General features: G+C 45.1%; 1 protein-coding gene across 1 annotated transcript in view; it reads left to right on the top strand.

Annotated features, from left to right (window-relative positions):
* The window catches only part of LOC311114385 (disabled homolog 2-interacting protein-like), a gene marked incomplete at both ends in the record, with an annotated part of 49514 nt that extends 33004 nt beyond the window's left edge, over positions 1 to 16510 (top strand). The window contains 9 exons of the mRNA XM_084189641.1: positions 1230 to 1374; positions 6540 to 6684; positions 6827 to 7063; positions 7247 to 7448; positions 8596 to 8786; positions 9900 to 10803; positions 12800 to 12934; positions 15202 to 15404; positions 16423 to 16510. Coding sequence (XP_084045767.1) covers positions 1230 to 1374; positions 6540 to 6684; positions 6827 to 7063; positions 7247 to 7448; positions 8596 to 8786; positions 9900 to 10803; positions 12800 to 12934; positions 15202 to 15404; positions 16423 to 16510 — 2250 coding nt within the window. The remainder of the gene's footprint in view (positions 1 to 1229; positions 1375 to 6539; positions 6685 to 6826; positions 7064 to 7246; positions 7449 to 8595; positions 8787 to 9899; positions 10804 to 12799; positions 12935 to 15201; positions 15405 to 16422) is intronic.
* Between the last annotated feature and the right edge of the window lie 3490 nt (positions 16511 to 20000).

Here is a 20000-nt window from a genome sequence, read left to right as displayed (position 1 = left end):
CTACAACTTGATTGGAGTCCACCTGTGGTAAATTCAATTGATTTGACATGATTTGGAAAGGCACACACCTGTCTATATAAGGTCCCACAGTTGACAGTGCATGTCAGACCAAAAACTAAGCCATGGGGTCGAAGGAATTGTCCGTAGAGGTCTGAGACAGGATTGTGTCAAGGCACAGATCTGGGGAAGGATACCAACACATTTCTGCAGCATTAAAGGTCCCCAAGAACACAGTGGCCTCCATCATTCTTAAATGGAAGAAGTTTGGTACCACCAAGACTCTTCCTAGAGCTGGCCGCCTGGCCAAACTGAGCAATCAGGGAGGTGAACAAGAACCCGATGATCACTTTGACAGAGCTCCAGAGTTCCTCTGTGGAGATGGGAGAACCTTCCAGAAGGACAACCATCTCTGCAGAACTCCACCAATCAGGCCTTTATGGTAGGGTGGCCAGACGGAAGCCACTCCTTAGTAAAAGGCACATGACAGCCCCCATCGAGTTTGCCAAATGGCACCTAAAGCCTCTCAGACCATGAGAAACAAGATTCTCTGGTCTGATGAAACCAAGATTGAACTCTTTGGCCTGAATGCCAAGTGTCACGTCTGGAGGAATCCTGGCACCATCCCTATGGTGAAGCATGGTGGTGGCAGCATCATGCTGTGGGGATGTTTTTCAGCAGCAGGGACTGGGAGACTAGTAAGGATCGAGGGAAAGATGAACGGAGCAAAGTACAAAGAGATCCTTGATGAAAACCTGTTCCAGAGTGCTCAGGACTGTGCAGCGATGCTCCCCATCCAACCTGACAGAGCTTGAGAGGATCTGCAGAGAAAAATGGGAGAAACTCCCCAAATACAGTTGTGCCAAGCTTGTAGCATCATACCCAATAGACTCAAGGCTGTAATCGCTGCCAAAGGTGCTTCAACAATACTTATGTAAATGTGATATTTCCGTTTTTTATTTTTAATAAATGTACACTCAAAACAAAAATTGTTTTTGCTTTGTAATTATGCGGTATTGTGTGTAGATTGATGAGGGGGAAAAAACGATTTAATCAATTTTAGAATAAGGCTGTAACGTAACAATATGTGGAAAAAGTAAATGGGTCTGAATACTTTTCCGAATGCGCATTATGCATTTATCCCCAGCATTGCTTTGACCATTAGGAGTTGCAGTGTCTTCTGGGAGTTGTAGTCTCATCTCAACATGTTCTCTCTTCCTGTTTTGCTGTAGGACTTCCTGACTGACCTGATGATGTCAGAGGTGGACCGGTGTGGGGAGAACGAGCATCTGATCTTCAGAGAGAACACCCTGGCCACCAAGGCTATAGAGGAGTACCTCAAACTAGTGGGGCAGAAGTACCTGCAGGACGCACTTGGTAAGTCTGTCTGTCTGTATCTATCTGTCTGTTTATCTGCCTATTTTTCTGAATATCTGCCTGCCTGTCTGCCTGCCTACCTGCCTGCCTGCCTGCCTGCCTGCCTGCCTGCCTGCCTGCCTACCTGCCTGCCTGCCTGCCTGCCTGCCTTCTCCAGCCTCTCTATGTCTTCAGTTATAGGAGAGGAGAGATAAAGCTATTGGAGACGGTGTATGTGATAGGATCTGCTGTACAGAAGGGGAGGATGGGGCTGTAGATATGGTCTTTGTATTCAGCTGTAGGAGATGGCTGTAGAGATGACTGCTCCAGTCTGTGGACCGTGACATTTTCCTCCAGCACAGCACACTCTCTGGAGGAGAGAAAATTAATACTGTTTATCTCTCTATTGCCTGCCTTCAAGTCTTCACACTATTTGACCGCTCTTTAGACTCTTCCCAGCTAGCACATTTGGTTCCTTGGAAGTTGTCGGAATGTACATTTTTGGTTTCCCATTGGTTCTGGGAACGAAGCCATATGTTTCCTGACTGGTAAAACTGAAAGTTTATCATACGTTCTGAGAACGGGAGTGAAAATTTCACCTATTCTGGGAACTTACATTTTTAGGTTGCAGGGAGGTTCTGAGAACGTTTTACCATGGTTCTCTGAAAGTTTTCCTGGGAGGTTTTATTAACGTTCTGAGAACGGAAATTAAAGTTTATTTTAAGGTAATTAAATAACGTTCTGAGAACATGTTTCAATAAGACTTTTAATGAAACTACTGGCTTAGTTTGGGTTAACTGTTTTGAACTTTGCTTATGCATTAATCATACAAACACATTTCTTTTTTATTGTGGCACTGCATCAGTGAGATTAAAATCTATGATCTTCTGTTCTCTATCCATGGAATTAGTCCACTTCGCCACCAGGATGGAGCTAGCATGCCATGTTTTTTTAAACTCATTTAGTCTATTCAAACAGACCCCATTTAAAAGAAAACAAGCACCCATTAAAATGGAACTGACAGCGTTTTAGCAACATGAAATCTTATTCGAATCTGTTCATATACACCCCCAGGAAGAATATGACACCTTTTTTACATTTTCTGACAAGCAAGCACTTACAATGTTTGGGAATGACATAGAGTAAGGCAAATTCTATAGCAATATGGAGGGGGATAGTGGCCGTGCGTCTGGACAATTAATAGAAACTGCAGTAAATAAAGACTAATAAAAACATATGTCACGCAGGCCTGCCATCATTCACTTTGAAATGGACAGTGTGTTTACAGCCAGTAGCAAGTTCATCGTGACTTTAGATCATTAGAACGCATACGCCAAAAGCCACCTGAATGGATTTCTGCAAATATGTAAATCCCACGGGAGTCCTCTTACATTTGGGAACTTTACAGTCCTATTGATCAAACAACCATGAAAAGTTAGGCTCTCTCTCCCTCAGTTATGCACATCAACAACAACAAGATCAACAACTAATGCTAGCCAGAGTGAGATGAGCTAAAATCTAACAAGGGAACATTAGATAAACCCTCTCAAACTTTTTCAGCTACTTAGCCGTCAAAATTGCACTGATAAACGATGGGGAATGGTTGCCTGCTCGACCTTCTGCAGCTTGCCTGCCAATGCATGCTTGTCCCAACTCACGTATCGATGCAAAATATATTTGATTGACAACTAAGGGTGCGTTCGTAAATTGCCTCTAGTGTGTCAGAGTGCGCTTTTGGTCGTTCGTAAATTCAGAGCGTTGTCAGATTGTCTGTTCATAAATTCTGTGTATTTTGCTCTCCGAGCGTTCAGAGCTCACACCGCACTATTGACACGGGATGCTCTGGCCGAGGAGTAAGGTTGATTCGAGCATTCCTCACAATGGCAGTCAAGCACCGGCTAAAGTTGGCTAGCTTGCTAGCTACTTCCAGAAACAAATGACAGAACACCTCACTCTGACCATTTTACTCGCCCTAGCAGAGCTGGTTAGGCTGTTTACATATTTTTACATTTTACATTTTAGTCATTTAGCAGACGCTCTTATCCTGAGCGACTTACAGTTAGTGAGTGCATACATTATTTTTTATTTTTTCATACTGGTCCCCTGTGGGAATTGAACCCACAACCCTGGCGTTGCAAACGCCATGCTCTACCAACTGAGCTACATCCCTGCCGGCCATTCCCTCCCCTACCCTGGACGACGCTGGGCCAATTGTGCGCCGCCCCAATTGGCCCAGCGTCGTCATGAGTACATGTTATCTAGAGCGTTAGTGACTAACTGTGCTGCTGGCAACAATTAATAATAACAATAATAATTACTTTTTTTGCCAACAAAGTTCATATTCAGCAGGTGTTGCGTGTTCGTAAATTCATCCATTATTCAGCACTCTGGCACACTCAGACGAGAGTGCTCGGAAATCAGTAGGTAGCCAGAGTGAATTTTCTAACGCAAGAGATATGCTATCTGGATTATGCTAATTTAGCTAGCTAGCAAAGTGATTGACATTTCTTGCTAGCTAACCAAATGACACCTACATCTCTAGCTGTAGCCACCAGAAAAAATTATGAGGGGGAAAAGTCGGTCACTCACCTACTCCTCCAATTACATGACATCCTCCCAGCAGCTAGCTAGCTAACGTTAGGCTCTGTGTTTCTAGCTTGCTAAATAAATAGCTAAACAGATACGCAAGCCTATTAGCCATGTTGACTGACTTATGATCATTGCGCTTGGTAGTTTGATTGTATTGACATTCCTAGCCTTAGTTACATTTGTCTGTTTTTGTCCAAAATATTGAGTAATTGAAACTGAAACAGTGCAACCCGAATGGGTGGAGGCAGCAAACAATATACAAGCCAGCTGTGATTTACAACCTGATAGCAATATTTTATATTGATCATTTTGTCTGATATTATGATTGTCTGTTTGTTTCATATCTGCAAAGTAGCTAAAACGCTGCCAGTTCCACTTTAAGATCAGGTGTGGCCAATTAGTAGGCGTGGCCAACACACCTCAACACACTTAACACAATAGAGGATAGAGAGAGTTTTTTGATGCTGAGAGGAACGGGATGTATATGTTTTAAAATAACATTTTTAGAACGTTCTCTGCACATTACTAAAGTTTTCTTGTGGTTTTTATGGAAAGTTTTCTTAACGTTCCGGAACAATTTGAGAACATGACTTTTATAGAACCATGAGGAAACCTGTAGGAAACTTTATGCTGAAGTACTGAAATTCCCACAGAAGAACGTTGTTTCTTAACATTCTCTGAAATATTTGAGAACATTCTCAATGTCAAACCAGTTGGAGAACATTCCTAGAACATTACCAAAATTGAAATTATATGTAACCATCTTTGAACTTTTAGGAAATGTTCTGTTAAAGTAATGAAATACCCCCCAAAAAAAAAAAAAATTGTCAAGTTCCTTAAATGTGCTGAGAATGTTCCAAAGCCAAGCAACTATCCTGCACCACTCCCAAAAAGTTGTGGGAAGGTTGTATGCTAAATAAAAAATAATCATTGGACAACCATGCTCTCACCAAGCTCTAAGAAACCATATGGTTCTCAGAATGTTATGTGCTAGCTGGGTTTTTTCTCACTCTCTCTTTATCTCTCTCTCAACCCTATTTTTTCCCAATCTGTCCCTCCACCCATAATTGTTTTCCACTCTTTCTTCATCCATCCATTCTTAATACAGAGACTGTGTGTTATCGTAAACAGTCAAACTTGTTCTGGGTCATTAGGTCATAGTAAAGAGCTTACTGAGCTGTAGTAGAGGTCAGAGGTCATTGAGCTGTAGTGGAGGTCAAAGGGCAGAGAAGGCCCAACCCTCCTGTACACAGAACTCTCTCTCTCTCTCTCTCTCTCTCTCTCTCTCTCTCTCTCTCTCTCTCTCTCTCTCTCTCTCTCTCTCTCTCTCTCTCTCTCTCTCTCTCTCTCTCTCTCTCTCTCTCTCTTTCTCTAACATAAGGTTAGTCCAGTGTTGTGTTAGTGTTTGGCTGTGGTCCCGGCGATAAGCCTGGTGTATGTTGATGTATTTACCTCATCCAGCCTGATTTAGAAACGTACCCAGCAGCAGTTTTAGCTGCAGAAAAGCACACGTCCTCCCTGCAAATTCTCTCTCTCTTTTTCCATCTCTCTCCATCTCCCTCTCTCCACCCTCCCTCTCTCATTTCCCTCTCTGTGCATAGATCTACAAGTTGTGTGTGTGTGTGTGTGTGTGCCTGTCTGTCTGTGTCTTTATTTCTGGGGTTGTGTTAAGAATATATTGGAGCCTCAGTGAATCATGCATGTGTGTATTTCTTGGTGTTAATGTGCTTTTTTTTATTTGACGCCTAGGTGAATAATAGAACATCTCATCGCTGCCAAAGATTGACTGGTTCTGGTCTGCCATGCAGGGGCGACATAAGGATGAACAGGAGTAGAGCGAGGGGGAGGGGGAGGAAGAGAGAGAGAGAGAGACCAACTGTACAGGGGAAATAATTACACCTTATCACTGTCAAACTACAGATGATATCTTATTTTTATAGTCTTAACACATCCTCTCTCTCGTTCTCTCTCTCTCTCTCTCTCCTCCCTCACTCTCTCTCTCTTCCTCTTTTTAACTCTCTTGCTCTCCTTCACATGTGAAGGACAAGGTTGACAGGAAGAGGGGGGGAGGATTTGTGGAACGTTGATGGAGCGTTGTTCTATTGTTGTCTGTGTTGTTGTTATCGCGTTGACTGAGATGGAGCACATGAACATCAGTCATCAGTCACTTTGTGTTACCTGGGATGACCTGGGTCTCCACTCAGATTCACTCAGGGTTCTTATTGTTGGTTGACATATTGATGCCATTGGATAGATATAAAAAATCTGGGAAATTGTCTCCCTATCCCAGAGGTCAATAGCATATGGTGGTCAATCATTATAACTACCTCCAGCAACAAACTCGTTCACCTTTGGTTCTCTCGTCGGCTAATAATGATGTTGTTTACTGTTTACTGAATTAAAGTTTGTGTTTGAATTAATTAATGTTTGTGTCTGAATGAATGAATGTTTGTGTCTGAATGAATGAAAGTTTGTGTCTGAATGAATTAATGTTTGTGTCTCATTACTCACCTGTCTCCCTCTCCAACACTGTTGACTCTCCATACTGACTGAACGTCAGTGTCTGACTCTGGTCTCTCTTTCTCCCTGTGTTATAGGTGAGTTTATCAAGGCGCTGTATGAGTCAGATGAGAACTGTGAGGTGGACCCGTCCAAGTGTTCGTCCAATGACCTGCAGGAGCACCAGAGCAACCTGAAGATGTGCTGCGAGCTGGCCTTCTGCAAGATCATCAACTCCTACTGGTAACTACTGGGACACCAGCCACAATACACCAATACACTACCATTTATCTATCATGACATTTTAGGAACCACTGTACCACAGGTAACAGTACACTGTCATATCTCCTCCCTAACGTTGTTGATACTTCCCTCTCCCTGGCAGTGTGTTTCCACGGGAACTGAAGGAGGTGTTTGCGTCTTGGCGACAGGAGTGCAGTAGCCGGGGGCGACCGGACATCAGCGAGCGTCTGATCAGTGCGTCTCTGTTCCTGCGCTTCCTGTGTCCGGCCGTTATGTCACCGTCGCTCTTCAACCTGATGCAGGAGTACCCTGACGACCGCACCGCACGCACACTCACACTCATCGCCAAGGTTACTCAGAACCTGGCCAACTTCACCAAGTGAGTGTGTGTTGATGGTGTGTGTGTTCACGTTGTGTGTTTTTACTGTGTGTGTGTGCGCATGCATGCAAGATAGAGAGAGCATGTTTTCTATACGGAGGCACTCACTCTCCCCCTCCTCTCTCTCTCTCTCTCTCTCTCTCTCTCTCTCTCTCTCTCTCTTATTTTCTCCCTCCGTCCCAGGTTTGGCAGTAAGGAGGAGTATATGTCCTTTATGAACCAGTTCCTAGAGCATGAGTGGACCAACATGCAGCGTTTCCTGCTGGAGATCTCTAACCCAGAGACCATCTCTAACACAGCAGGGTTCGAAGGTTACATAGACCTGGGACGGGAGCTGTCCACCCTGCACAACCTGCTGTCAGAGGTCGTCTCTACCATGGACCAGGTAGGACTGACAACCAGGAGGGAGGAGAACAATGAATACAATGGACATTTTGTCATTAGTTAATATACACTTACGTCTGTATATAGTATTTCAAGAATTGAAAGGAGACAGGAGTTCTTCCTGACCACGTGAATTGACCAGGAAAAACTCAAGGCCCCAGCTATAAGTGGATTTTCATGATCAGAATTGACAAAGAACAACTCTGAGCCCTAGTGAAAGCCTATATAACTAGGCCCCAGACATTTTCCCTGGTCAGGTCATGTACTCAGGAAAAACCCCTGGCCCTAATTAAATACGTACTTTAAAAGTACATACTTAAAAATGTTCTAGTGCATTATCACTACCCTTCAGCATTTAATGATGTACAGCGTGCATTAGCATGTTTACCTAACTAGATTCAACAATGTGTATAGCACACTATTGCTTATATAATACAACTACTGCTATCACTCTCTGTCAATGAGAGTACACTATTGGTATGCTATGATTTGCAAATGGATTTGCAGGGACACCTAGTGCATTAGCATCGTTCCGCATGGAGAGCCATCCCAGAGTGGTAATTACTAGGTATATTGGGGGCAAAACCCATAGACTCCATTTGTATGTGTGTGCTCCATCCCATCCTCACAGAGAACAACACACTGTTCCTTTCAATTATTTAAAAAACTCCTGTCTGTCTCCGTTCGACATCAAGTCCTTCCAGGCTCTGATTCATTATTCAAACTGAAGGGCATAATTAGAGGGAGATTAGCACTCTGTAATTGGAAAAATAATACCCAATCTAGCAGCTGACTGACTGATACAGACACAGAGAAAATAGTTGCAGTCTCATCTGCTATCCAAGGTTTCAGTCAGTGCCTATAAAAGTTGCAACAGAAATGGCTTCATACAGTAAAGTAGAAGACCGTGAAGAATGGCATTAATACAGAGTGAGCCTAAGTAGGATGAAGTTTGCCCCCAAGCCTAGACACTGATCTAATGTCAGTCTTGTCAGTTTAATGTCTTCCATACCCCACCGCCCTAATTAGTTACTAGGATTGCAGGAGGTGGAAGCTGATCTTAGATCTGTGCCTAAAGGCCTCAACTTTTATACTGCGCTACCATCACCCCTGACCCCATCTCTGACCTTTAACCTTTTACCCCTCAGAGCTCCGCCTCCAAACTGGGGCCTCTACCCAGGATCCTCCGGGAGGTGAACACAGCTCTGACCAACCCGTACAGTATGACCATGACCGCTCCGTCCCCCTCTGACCGTATGGGGTCTCCGCCCAACGCCGGGGCAGGCTGCAGCATCTCCACCGGCCTGCAGAAGATGGTCATCGACAACGACCTCTCAGGGTAAGGACAGGGTTTGGGAAATGGTATGAGGGTGTGAGGGTAGGGTAAAGGTTAGGAAGAACAAACAAAGGAAACGGTATGGGTAAGGATGGTTAAGGTGGTCAAGGTTTGCTCTTCAAATGTCCTGTGAGCTAAAATGTCTCCAGACTGATAATGAAAGTTGATCTCTTGTAAGTTCATATCTTTGTTAGGTGAATGAGATGAAGGTCATTGTTGTCTATTGTGTTCAACAGTTGTCCTGGATCAATAGGTATAATTAGCCATAGTCGTTGTCGTGACCGTCCGTCCGTCCGTCCGTCCGTCCGTCCTCCCTTTATCAAACCACGGTGTGTCAACCCAGTCACAGTCACTGTCCTGTCCCTTCCATTCCCTCCTTATCAGGCTGGCAGAGAACCTGTAACCCAAGTCAGATTTATTGAGGCTGGAGTGAACGAGCCTAGCATTCTAGCAGTCCTTCTTAATTACATCCCATTTACAGGGAGGGAGAGGGAGAGAGGGAGAGAGGGAGAGAGGGAGAGAGGGAGAGGGAGAGGGAGAGGGAGAGGGAGAGAGAGAGAGAGAGAGAGAGAGAGAGAGAGAGAGAGAGAGAGAGAGAGAGAGAGAGAGAGAGAGAGAGAGAGAGAGAGAGAGAGAGAGAGAGAGAGAGAGAGAGAGAGAGAGAGAGAGAGAGAGAGAGAAAAAAAATCGTGGCTGTCAAGGTAATTGTCTCCAGACAATAAAGCTTCTGACTGGGTGGTGGAGGATAGGAGGAGGAGGGGGGGAAGAATGAGTGCGGATCACTTAACTGCTCCCTATGACTCACATCCTCACTTGCTGCTGCTTTGCTGTTTTTATACCATGTGTCCTGTTGTGTAGGATGAGTGTTCATTGGGATTTCACACTTAGCTGTTTCTCATGTGTGGCCTGAAGGGTTTGACTGGTCATTTTTCATGTCTGTAAGGGTCAATAGATACAACAGTGTACAACTGTTTTACAGAATAATCAAAACCTCTCTCTCTCTTTGTCATTCCTCCTTTTTACCTCTTGCTCTTCCTCCCTTTCACCACTTTTTACCTTCCCTCCCTCCTCCTCCCCTCAACCCCCACCCCTCTCCTTCCCTCTCTCCTCTCTCAGGTTGGTGGACTTCACCAGGTTACCCTCCCCCACCCCGGAGAACAAGGACCTATTCTTCGTCACCAGGAATTCTGGGATCCACCCCTCCCCAGCCCGCAGCTCTAGCTACTCCGAGTCCAATGAACCCGAGCTGGGCATGGCCAACGGCAGCAAAAGCCTGTCCATGGTGGACCTCCAGGACCCCCGCATCTTAGAGAGCAGCCAAGGCCCCGGCCCCTCAGACGGCCTGGGAGAGGGGAATGTTCCTGGGGGAGTGTGGTCGGCCCGGACCCCCCAGGGTAACATCACTGGAGGTCCTACACTGAGGAGGCCGGTTCAGACCCCCACCACCCCTGGGTCGGAGAGTGCCCCAGGCAGGCCGGCTCAGCTTCTGGCCCCCCTGTCCTTCCAGAACCCCGTCTACCAGATGGCGGCAGGGCTGCCTGTGTCGCCGCGAGGCATGGCCGACTCAGGCTCCGAGTGCCACAGCTCCCACAGTTCCCATAGCAACAACGAGGACGGGGCAGGAGGAGGAGGGGGGAAACACAACACCTTCCTGAACCACGGAGGAGGAGGAGTAGGAGGAGGAGGTGGGGGGAGTAGCGGGGAGGAGTATGCCCGTCGTTCAGGGGAGTTTGTAGGCACGCGGAGGCAGCTGTCACTCACAGAGGCCCAGCCCACCATGCCCAGACAAAACAACGCCGGCCCCCAGCGCAGGATAGACCAGCCCCCTCCGCAGACCACCATCACCAGGGGCCGCACGCCCCCCAACCTGCTCAACAGCGGGCCCTACCCGCGCCCCTCCAGCGGCAACATGATGTCATCATCGCCCGACTGGCCCGGCAGTGGGGCACGGCTACGGCAACAGTCGTCGTCATCAAAAGGAGACAGCCCCGAGACCAAGCAGAGAGCCCAGCACAAACAGGTAAGGTACTTATACAGTAGTACACACACACTCCCAGTGAAACACACACAGTCAGTCAGTCAACGTATACTTGTTCAAATGACTGTGTATGGGATAGCTGTTATAGCGAGGTTCTTTGCTGGCAGTCATGTTGGTAGCTTCAGTGTTGGCTTTCAGGGCTCATACTGTATCAGTGTAAAACAAGATCCTTTCTTTCTCAATGAGTTCTCAGGCTAAATAAAGCTTTAACTAAACAAATAATGCAGTGTCATGGAAAGCTTCCATTAATACCACTTCATCCCATTATGCGTTGCATGTTGACAATGCCTGTATGTCCAGTAGGTGGTGTCTGAGCTCTCCTGTTATTCTCTCTAATGAATTACAGTCATTGGAGCAGCCAGTGTGTAATAACAGTAAACACCATGCTCAATGTCTCTGCACTGTTTATACGTGGGAGTCTAATAGCACAGGTCACAGGTAGAGATGCATGCAGGCGTAGGCCTATTATTTCCTGCTTTCGTACAGACGCATAGAGATAGATAGGGTAGTTAGTTATTTTGGGTTGGTTGGTTGTTTTATGGTTACCTTATCATCTGCAGGTCACACACACACTCACTCAAATCTTGCACTCAGTTATTTGTGTATGTGTGTGGCTGTGTGTCTGTCGCTGTTGGGACTGGGAGTTGTTCTAGTGCATATATAATTTATCTGCTGGCATCCTTGGGCTGTTAAAGATTACCTCATAGTCAGCAGGTCACTGATAGGCTGGCTGGTCGATGGTTTCCCCGGTGATCTCTGGCCTCAAGGTGACAGGAAGGACATTTACATTCCCAGTTTCCTACAATGCCCTGCTCTCCCCTAGGGACTGATTGATTGGTCGGCTTAGTGATTGACTGATTGGTGTAGCCCGAGGGTTAATGGGGTTGTAATGGAAACCAGACGGACACCATCCGCGCTCTCAGGGATTTGTTAAGCATGTTGTTTTTAATGTCTTCTTCCTTCCTATCTGAATTACATTAGAGATACATAACAGCTGGATTAGAGAGAGACATTGAGAAGGAAATCAATGCTTGATTGAGTCGCTGTCTGGCTGCACTAACTGGTTTTCAGCTCTGTCTGGAGATGCATGTATTTTTAATAGAGCACGGTGCTTATATACTGAGCAGATTGCAACTATAATTCTAATCCGTGTCACACAGCTCTAATCAAACCTGGCTAGGTTCTGAGTTCATGAAATGATCCTGTCTCAATCCAGTTTAGAATGATGTCTAGAAGTGATGATAAGCTATTGTGCATGTCACCTAACATCACATTAATATGTTGCTAACTAACTAACTAACTAACTGACTAACATCACATTAATATGTTGCTAACTAACTAACTAACTGACTAACTAACATCACATTAATATGTTGCTAACTAACTAACTAACTAACTAGCTAACATCATATATTCAGGAGAAATCTCTTGGCTGTCTTGACCTTGGTATTCTTCTGAGAAGTGTCCAATGACAATGAAATGACAGAGCGAGGTTTGAGCTAATACATTTTAATGAATTCAGTTCACCATATATGAGATTCAAATAAAGATATTCAAGGTTTCAATTCCAAAGACTAGTTTGGACTTTGTCTGTGAAACGATCCCACTGTTCTTCCCCTCCCTTCACAGTCCAAAGGCTCCATCTCCCTTTCACCAACTGTCAGTCACCATAACTGACACATTTAATGACACACAGACACTCACTCATACAAACACACACACACACGCTCACTCTCTATCTCACACACAAACACACACACATACACACATACCACACCCTCTCTCTCTCACACACACACGAACACACAAACACGACACTCTGCTTTAGTGATTACATTATGTGTCCTTTACGTTCCATGTGCATTTCGAGCTTATTCCTGTGTGTACGTAGTCTGTATGTCGGTGTGTACCGTATGATGTGTGTGGGTGTACCGCTCGACTCAGCTCATGTGTGTGTGTGTTGTGTTGGTTCCACTAGGCCCCCTCCCCAGTGAACCCCAATGCGCTGGACCGTACGGCTGCCTGGCTATTGAATATGAATGTGCAGTATGTAGACCATGAGGGGATGGACCCCGAGTCCAGAAACAGAGAGGATCTCACTCAGGCCGAGAAGGTAACGTCCAACTCCCAAACCAACCTTAACCCCCTCTCAACCTCCCTTTTACCTCCCTAACTACCCCCCGTTCTGAGCACCCACCCTCTACCTCTCCACCTAACCCCCAACCCTCAACCGTAAACACTACCTCACTCCCTGTAACCAGCGCTATCTCTAATCCCCTCAACTCCCATGGTCAAGCCCTCACTCCTACCCTTAACTATGCCCCCTTATAACTTACAATCACTCACAATAACCCAGCATCTCTAATAACAATACTCAGTTTGTATGGTCAAAGGATTTCAACCGTAAGGTATTCTCGTGTGTGTGTGTGTGTGTGTGTGTGTGTGTGTGTGTGTGTGTGTGTGTGTGTGTGTGTGTGTGTGTGTGTGTGTGTGTGTGTGTGTGTGTGTGTGTGTGTGTGTGTGTGTGTGTGTGTGTGTGTGTGTGTGTGTGTGTGTGTGTGTGTGTGCGGAGGACATGCTTCCTGCTGCTTATTCACCTGCTTCTCATCCCACCAGCACATCTCATTGGCTCTTAGCTCCTCATGCTTTGACTGGCTGTCACACAAACACCTCCACTGTTTTGATTGGCTATCACACACACACCTCGGCTACACAACATTCATACATGATCATTACAGCTCTATCAAACGTCTAGGAAGATGCATGCATAACCAGTACAGAATCAATCATTTACTCCAGCTTTGATGGGATCCTTCAGAGGACGTTTTAAGACTACACACAATAAATCAGGGTTCCTCAAGGTGATGGTTCTATGTGGAACCATAATGACTCAAAGAACCCTTTGAGTTCTTCAATGGTTATTTACAGTTCACAAAATAGTTATTTGCTCTTTTAGTGATAATTTTGCCCGTGTGGTTTCACACAGCTCTTTTTGTGCAACCGTGAGTGAGAGTGTCATTCCAGTTTATCTAATGTGTAATGTTATGCCATTACATGTTATATAGGACTATGACCAATGACGCTGTATTGTGAAACACTCAAGTATGGCCTTGTGTGAATTGAGACCGGTTGACTAAATCAGTCAGTGGTTCTCAATTCTCTCCTCAGGGACCCCCAGCTGTTTCAGAGTTAGCTCACTTGATTCAACTTGTCAATCAACAAAATAATAACACCTATGGAATTGTAACAATATAATATGTCTGACCAGAATAAAAAACCCTGTGGTTCTTCAAAATGGTCTATAAATAACTTTTCAGATTGAGAAAGGTTCTTTATAGAACCATTCTCCATAAAGGTTCTATAAAGAACCATACATAAAGGGTTGTAACCATAGCGGAACACTTTTTTGGTGCTATATAGAACCTTTTTTTAATGGTACTTTATAGATCCTTAGGAAAGGGTTCTTTATAGTACCATACAGGTTCCATTTAGAACCTTATGTGCATGGTTCTTTATTAAACCTTCAAAAAAAGGTTCTATATAGCACCAAAAAGGGTTCCACTATGGTTTTAGTGCGTACCCTTAAATGCAGCTGCAGGATCCATGATGTTTTATTAAAGGAGGGATTTGCTTATGCTCCACTTTTCTCCCAGCCAGCACAAACCCTCTCCTCTCCAGTACCGCTCACAGGTCTGTCTCCTCCCTCTCCTCTCCAGTACCGCTCACAGGTCTGTCTCCTCCATCTCCCCCTTCTCCTCCCTCTTTCTTCTGGAACAGTGCTCAGCTTAAGTCCCCTCACATGCCCATGTTTAGAGGTTAGGGATCAAAGGCAAGTGCTGGTGGGATTTGGGACATAGAAGGAATGGAAACTCATCCCTTCCAGGAATACTGGTGGCTTAGAAAAGTGTTGGGTAATAGGTACTTTTAGTCTTCCACACTTCCAACACTTTTTGTCATCCTGCCTAGTGCGAGTTTCAGTTTTCCTTCAATATTTGACCATTTCAAACTTGAAACCAGGTGGACAAAAAAATAACAAATCAGATAAGAAGCAAGAATGGTGTGACAATGAGGTGATACACCTGTCAAGGTCTACCGGAGGACCACTGTGATGAGGAGGACATTGGCAGTGGTTATGGTGATGATAATGAGAACAGTTATTGCCCTCTTCAACCTAGAAATAACAGTACAATTGAATGGGCCAGGATGGGTTGGCAACATTTGAAATAATTATCGGGTTGGCACTGTTGATGAGGATAATAATAGCAACTCTGACTCTCTCTCGCTTTCTCTCCTGTCTCAAGTAGCAGGTGGCTGTATTGTTGAAGATGCCTCTTCCTCTAACCCTGTCTCTCTCTCTCTCTCTCTCTCCTCTCTCTCCAGTACCAGCAGGAGATCGTGGTCCTCCAGGAGAAGCTGCGTGTGTCGGTCCAGAAGCTGGAGGAGTACGAGGCTCGTCTGAAGGGCCAGGATGACGGAGGTCCGAAGGCTCTGATGGAGTACCAGGCACGGCTGGAGGAGTCTGAGGAACGCCTGAGGCGACAGCAGGACGACAAGGACCTCCAGATGAAGGGCATCATCAGCAGGTACGTCTGATGTGGGGATCAGACCCTTTCCAGACAGAGACTGGTGAATGTAAGGAGAGATAACATTGGAGATGGAGAAAGAGAGATCCAGAGTGAGCGTGTGGTAAGAGAGAGCAAGCATACGCTGAGAGAAAGACAGGGAGAGGGGGTGTATGGTAAGAGACATGGGGGGGCGTTAAAACTAAAGGCTGATTTACCTAGGTTTGTAGAGACACAAGGGACCTCAAGAGTTAACCAGCCCTGTGAGTGGGTTTGGTGCCTCGTATTTCTATACATTAACCGAGAAGTGAGATATGTTGGAAGCTTGTGCAGCAGAGCTTTGTAAACAAAAAGGGAGAAATTAAGTGATCTACAGGAATTTAGAGAGGTCCAGCCGACCTTCTGGTAAAGAATGCAGTGATGAGTATTAAACCTGTCACCTGTGGTAGAGTGAAGCACGCTGTGGTAGAGCGAAAGAGAAGGAAGGAGAGAGAGGGAAAGCGAGATGGGTGATGTTATCTGCTGGTCTGTGATGTCAGGAGACACAGCGCTTCCCTGTTCCCTTCAGATCCTTATCACACTGCACCCTGCAATTAGAGCCTACACACACACACACCTCGCATGACTCAATACACACACACACACATCTCACAAAATTCAATATACAGACATTTCACAAACTCAATTAAAGTGAAAAGTGTTATCCTGATTTTTAAACGCCTAGCAGACCAGTGCCCGAGACACACACCTCACAAACTCAATTAGAAGCTCTACACTCCTACACACACCTCCTAAATACATAGCAGACCAGCAGGCCCAATATACCCTCCTTCCAATAACTCTATTATAGGCTGTGCAGTGTGTACTCCTACATACAGCTTTAAAGCACTAGCAGACCCCTGTGTGTTAAGAGTAACACACTCCTAACACACGTTCCTGCTCTGTGTCTTACACTGTGTGTCCTTCTGTTTGTGTTGCTACTGTCCTTCTAACACAGTGTGTGTGTGTCGTGTCTTGCTGTGTATGTGTGTGTGTCCAGGCTAATGTCTGTGGAAGAGGAGCTGAAGAAAGACCATAATGATATGCAGGCTGTGGTCGACTCCAAACAGAAGATCATTGATGCACAGGTGAGAGTCACACACACACACACACACACACACACACACACACTTACCCTAACCCTTAGTATACTACTACCCTCATTATATTATATTATATTATATTATATTCGGGTATATTATCCCCCATTCCATCTCCCCTGCATGACAGGTTTTCAAGTTTTATTAGTCTTATGTACAGGATACAATGCTTTCTTGTAGGTTCCTTCTCAACAATGCAATAACAATAAGAAATAATAAAATATAAGAATACAAACGTAAATTAAATGGCTCAGTAGAGTAGAATAAACATTTTAGCATAAGTATAATGCAGGAAAGCACAATTTATAGTACAATATTTACACAGAGAAAGGGGGGATTGGGGGGCAAGTATTTAAATTGTGCTGTATTAGCAATAGTAAATAAGAGTGTGCTAGCAGCCATTGTGATGTGTGTGTAGCATGAAGGTATATGTGGGTGTGTGTATGTCTGTGTGGGTGTGTGCATGAGTGAGTGAGTGAGTGAGTGAGTGCATGTGTGCTAAGGTGCAGAGAGTCAGTGCAGGTAGTCAGTTCAGTTCAAGTGTTCAGAAGTCTGATGGCTTGTAGATAGAAACTGTGAACACCTCGTGGCTGGGGTGTGTGGGGTGCATGATGATGCTGTGGGACTTCCTCAGGCACCGTTTTAAGTAGATGTCTTGGATGGGTGGGAACATGGACCCAGTGATGTACTAAGCTGTCTTCACCCAGTGATGTACAGGGCCTTGCAGTCGTGGACGGAGCAATTCCCGTAGCAGGCCGTGATGCAACCGGTCAGGAACGCTCTCGATGGTGCAGCAGTAGCATTTGGAGAGGACCCGGGGTGGCATGCCGAATTTCTTCAGCCGCATTAGGAAGTAGAGGCGCTGTTGCGCCCTCTTGACAAGAGTGGTGGTGTTTTTGGTCCATGTCAAGTCCTCAGTGATGTAGACACCGAGGAACTTACAGTGCCTTCAGAAAGTATTCACACCCCTTGACTTTTTCCACATTTTGTTGTGCTACAGCCTGAATCTAAAATGTATTAAATTGTGATTTTTTTTTTTTGCCACTGGCCTACACACAATACTCAAAAATGTCAAAGTTGAATTATGTTTTTAGAAATGTCTTGAGCCAGTAAATATTCAACCCCTTTGTTATGGTAAGCGTAAATAAGTTCAGGAGTAAATGTGTACTGTGTGGGTGTCCCACTCGGCTCAGCTCGTGTGTGTGTGTGTTGTGTTGGTTCCACTGTAAATACTTTCCCTAAAGGCTGACTCATCGATGTTGATTGGTGTCGTCAGCAAACTTGATGATGGAGTTGGTGTCGTGCAAAGTCACACAATTGTGGGTGAGCAGGGAGTACAGCAGAGAGTGTAGAGAGTTTCACCAACCAGAAATAGACAATGGGCTAGGATGTCAGTTAGCATCTGGTTTGGGCCTGCTGTCTTACAATTCTTAATAACTTCCACCACTTTTACACACACGCAACACCACTTTCAGAGGTAAGGAAGAATGTAACAGGATCATTTACTTGTATGTCGAGGTTGCCTCTCAGTGGGATTCCGCTAGGATGGGATGAAGCCAAGAAAACGTTGTCCACGTCTCTTGTGACGGTAGAGCTGAGGATAGGTTCTCGTCAGTCGGTGTTTAGTTTCCAAAGAGATGGGATTATTCATCCAAAGGGCGTGGCCGCACCTCGCAGAAACTTGATCTCACGTCTGTTAGCAAGTCCTGTAATTTATAGGGATACTCACAGGGGGCGGGCTTATGACAGTCCAGACAGGGTGGTTCTAACAATTAAACACATTTATGTTCTTTGAGACAAACCTGAGACTTCCTCATAAGTGTCCACAGCATGTTTCTACTGCACATTTTAACAATCTCTAGGATGAAGTACGTAACCTGTAGGTACCAAACATGCTTTTGGTAAAATGTATATCATTCCATGTTATAGCAAAATACCTGTTATACCCATTTAATGACGTAGGACAATCAGGAGAAAAATATCACATAATGCTTCAAGATTATATCACGTCATGGGTTTTTCAATTGAATACATTGATAAGAAAACATGTTTAAATGTTTGCGCCATTTTCCTTTGTCAAAAAGCATAGAAAGTAATTGACTCCCTTCAATACACAACTCTTGGCGCTCAAAAGACTGGATGGCCGTTTATCCAGCAACACATGTAGATCACAAGGCGTTCTGTTTTCTGTTGTAAACAGGGAAAGGGAGAGTTTATTTGTCTTGTGATAGCTTGTAAAGGGGGGGGGCTGGAATGTGGGATATTTGTTCTCCATCATCCACTCCACCCCCCCTTGTGTGCTCTCGTTACAACACTCGTCTGGGAGGGAGGCTTCGGTGGGCACCACACAGCTGTATTTGCCTTTGTAGTCTGTGATAGCCTGTAGTCCTTGCCGCATGTGGCGCGAGTCTGAGTTGTTGAACATCTATTCAAATTTGAGTCTGTATTGTCTTTTTGTGTCCCTAATGGATTTGTGGAGCACGCGACACGCTTGTACGTGTCGCGTGCCACTGCGTCGTCGGGGTTTGTTCTGCTGACATTGAATGCTGCGGGACGGGCTCTCAGCATGGTACGGATATCTCTGTTCATCCAGGGTTTTGGTTGAGGTATGTCCGCATTGTTATTGTGGGTGCAACATCATCAACACATGTCCTAATTAAGCCTGTGACAGATCGATTTAGCCCAAGCATTCTCAGGGATAGTTAGTTGATTGACTATATAAAATCCCATAGAGAGAGGGCAGGGCAGTCCTTAGTGGCATAAAACAGTACTGCAGGTCATTATGAGAAACTTGGAATGAGAGTTGAGCACTCACACACTTCCTGTCACACACACGTCCTGTGTTTGCAATGTTTGAACCTCATAGAGAGAGATGCATGGAGAAAACAGAGAAGCCCATGCAGCGCCTAGTCAACTGTGCCCAATATATTGTGTGTATATCCGTTTCTACTCGTGTGTGTGTGTGTGTGTGTGTGTGTGTGTGTGTGTGTGTGTGTGGGGTTGGGGCGTACATGCGCGTATGTGTGTGTTGTGTCATCTGCTACAGGACGTGATGGGTGACAGAACATGGAAATACATAATGTTTAATTCAACTTGTGACAAGGCTTGAATGGCTGAGCGGGACACACGACTCTACGCTTCAGTCTTACAGACTAACTCATATTTACATTAACATTATTCTTCCTGACTGTCTGTCAACAAGCGTGACTCATTTGACATGGTAAACTCTGTCAACTTCTGACAGCAGAGTGGCAGCTCTGTGTTGTAGCATAACATTTTCTGATGCAAACATAGCCACTGACGCAAACACACAAACTTCAATGTGAGTTAAACAAAGTTGGAGAAATGTAGTTGAAAGACGCCTCAATGTCAACTCACAGACAGCGATGCACAGACACACACGCACACACACGTACAAACAGAAGCTCATCTGCACAGTATAGTAATGGGAGTTGAGTGTGCAAACAAAGAGGCGGTG

Source organism: Coregonus lavaretus (assembly GCF_964263955.1).
Source record: "Coregonus lavaretus genome assembly, contig: HAP1_SCAFFOLD_4124, whole genome shotgun sequence".
NCBI classification, from domain to species: Eukaryota; Metazoa; Chordata; class Actinopteri; order Salmoniformes; family Salmonidae; genus Coregonus; species Coregonus lavaretus.
This window is presented reverse-complemented; position numbering and strand designations above follow the sequence as displayed.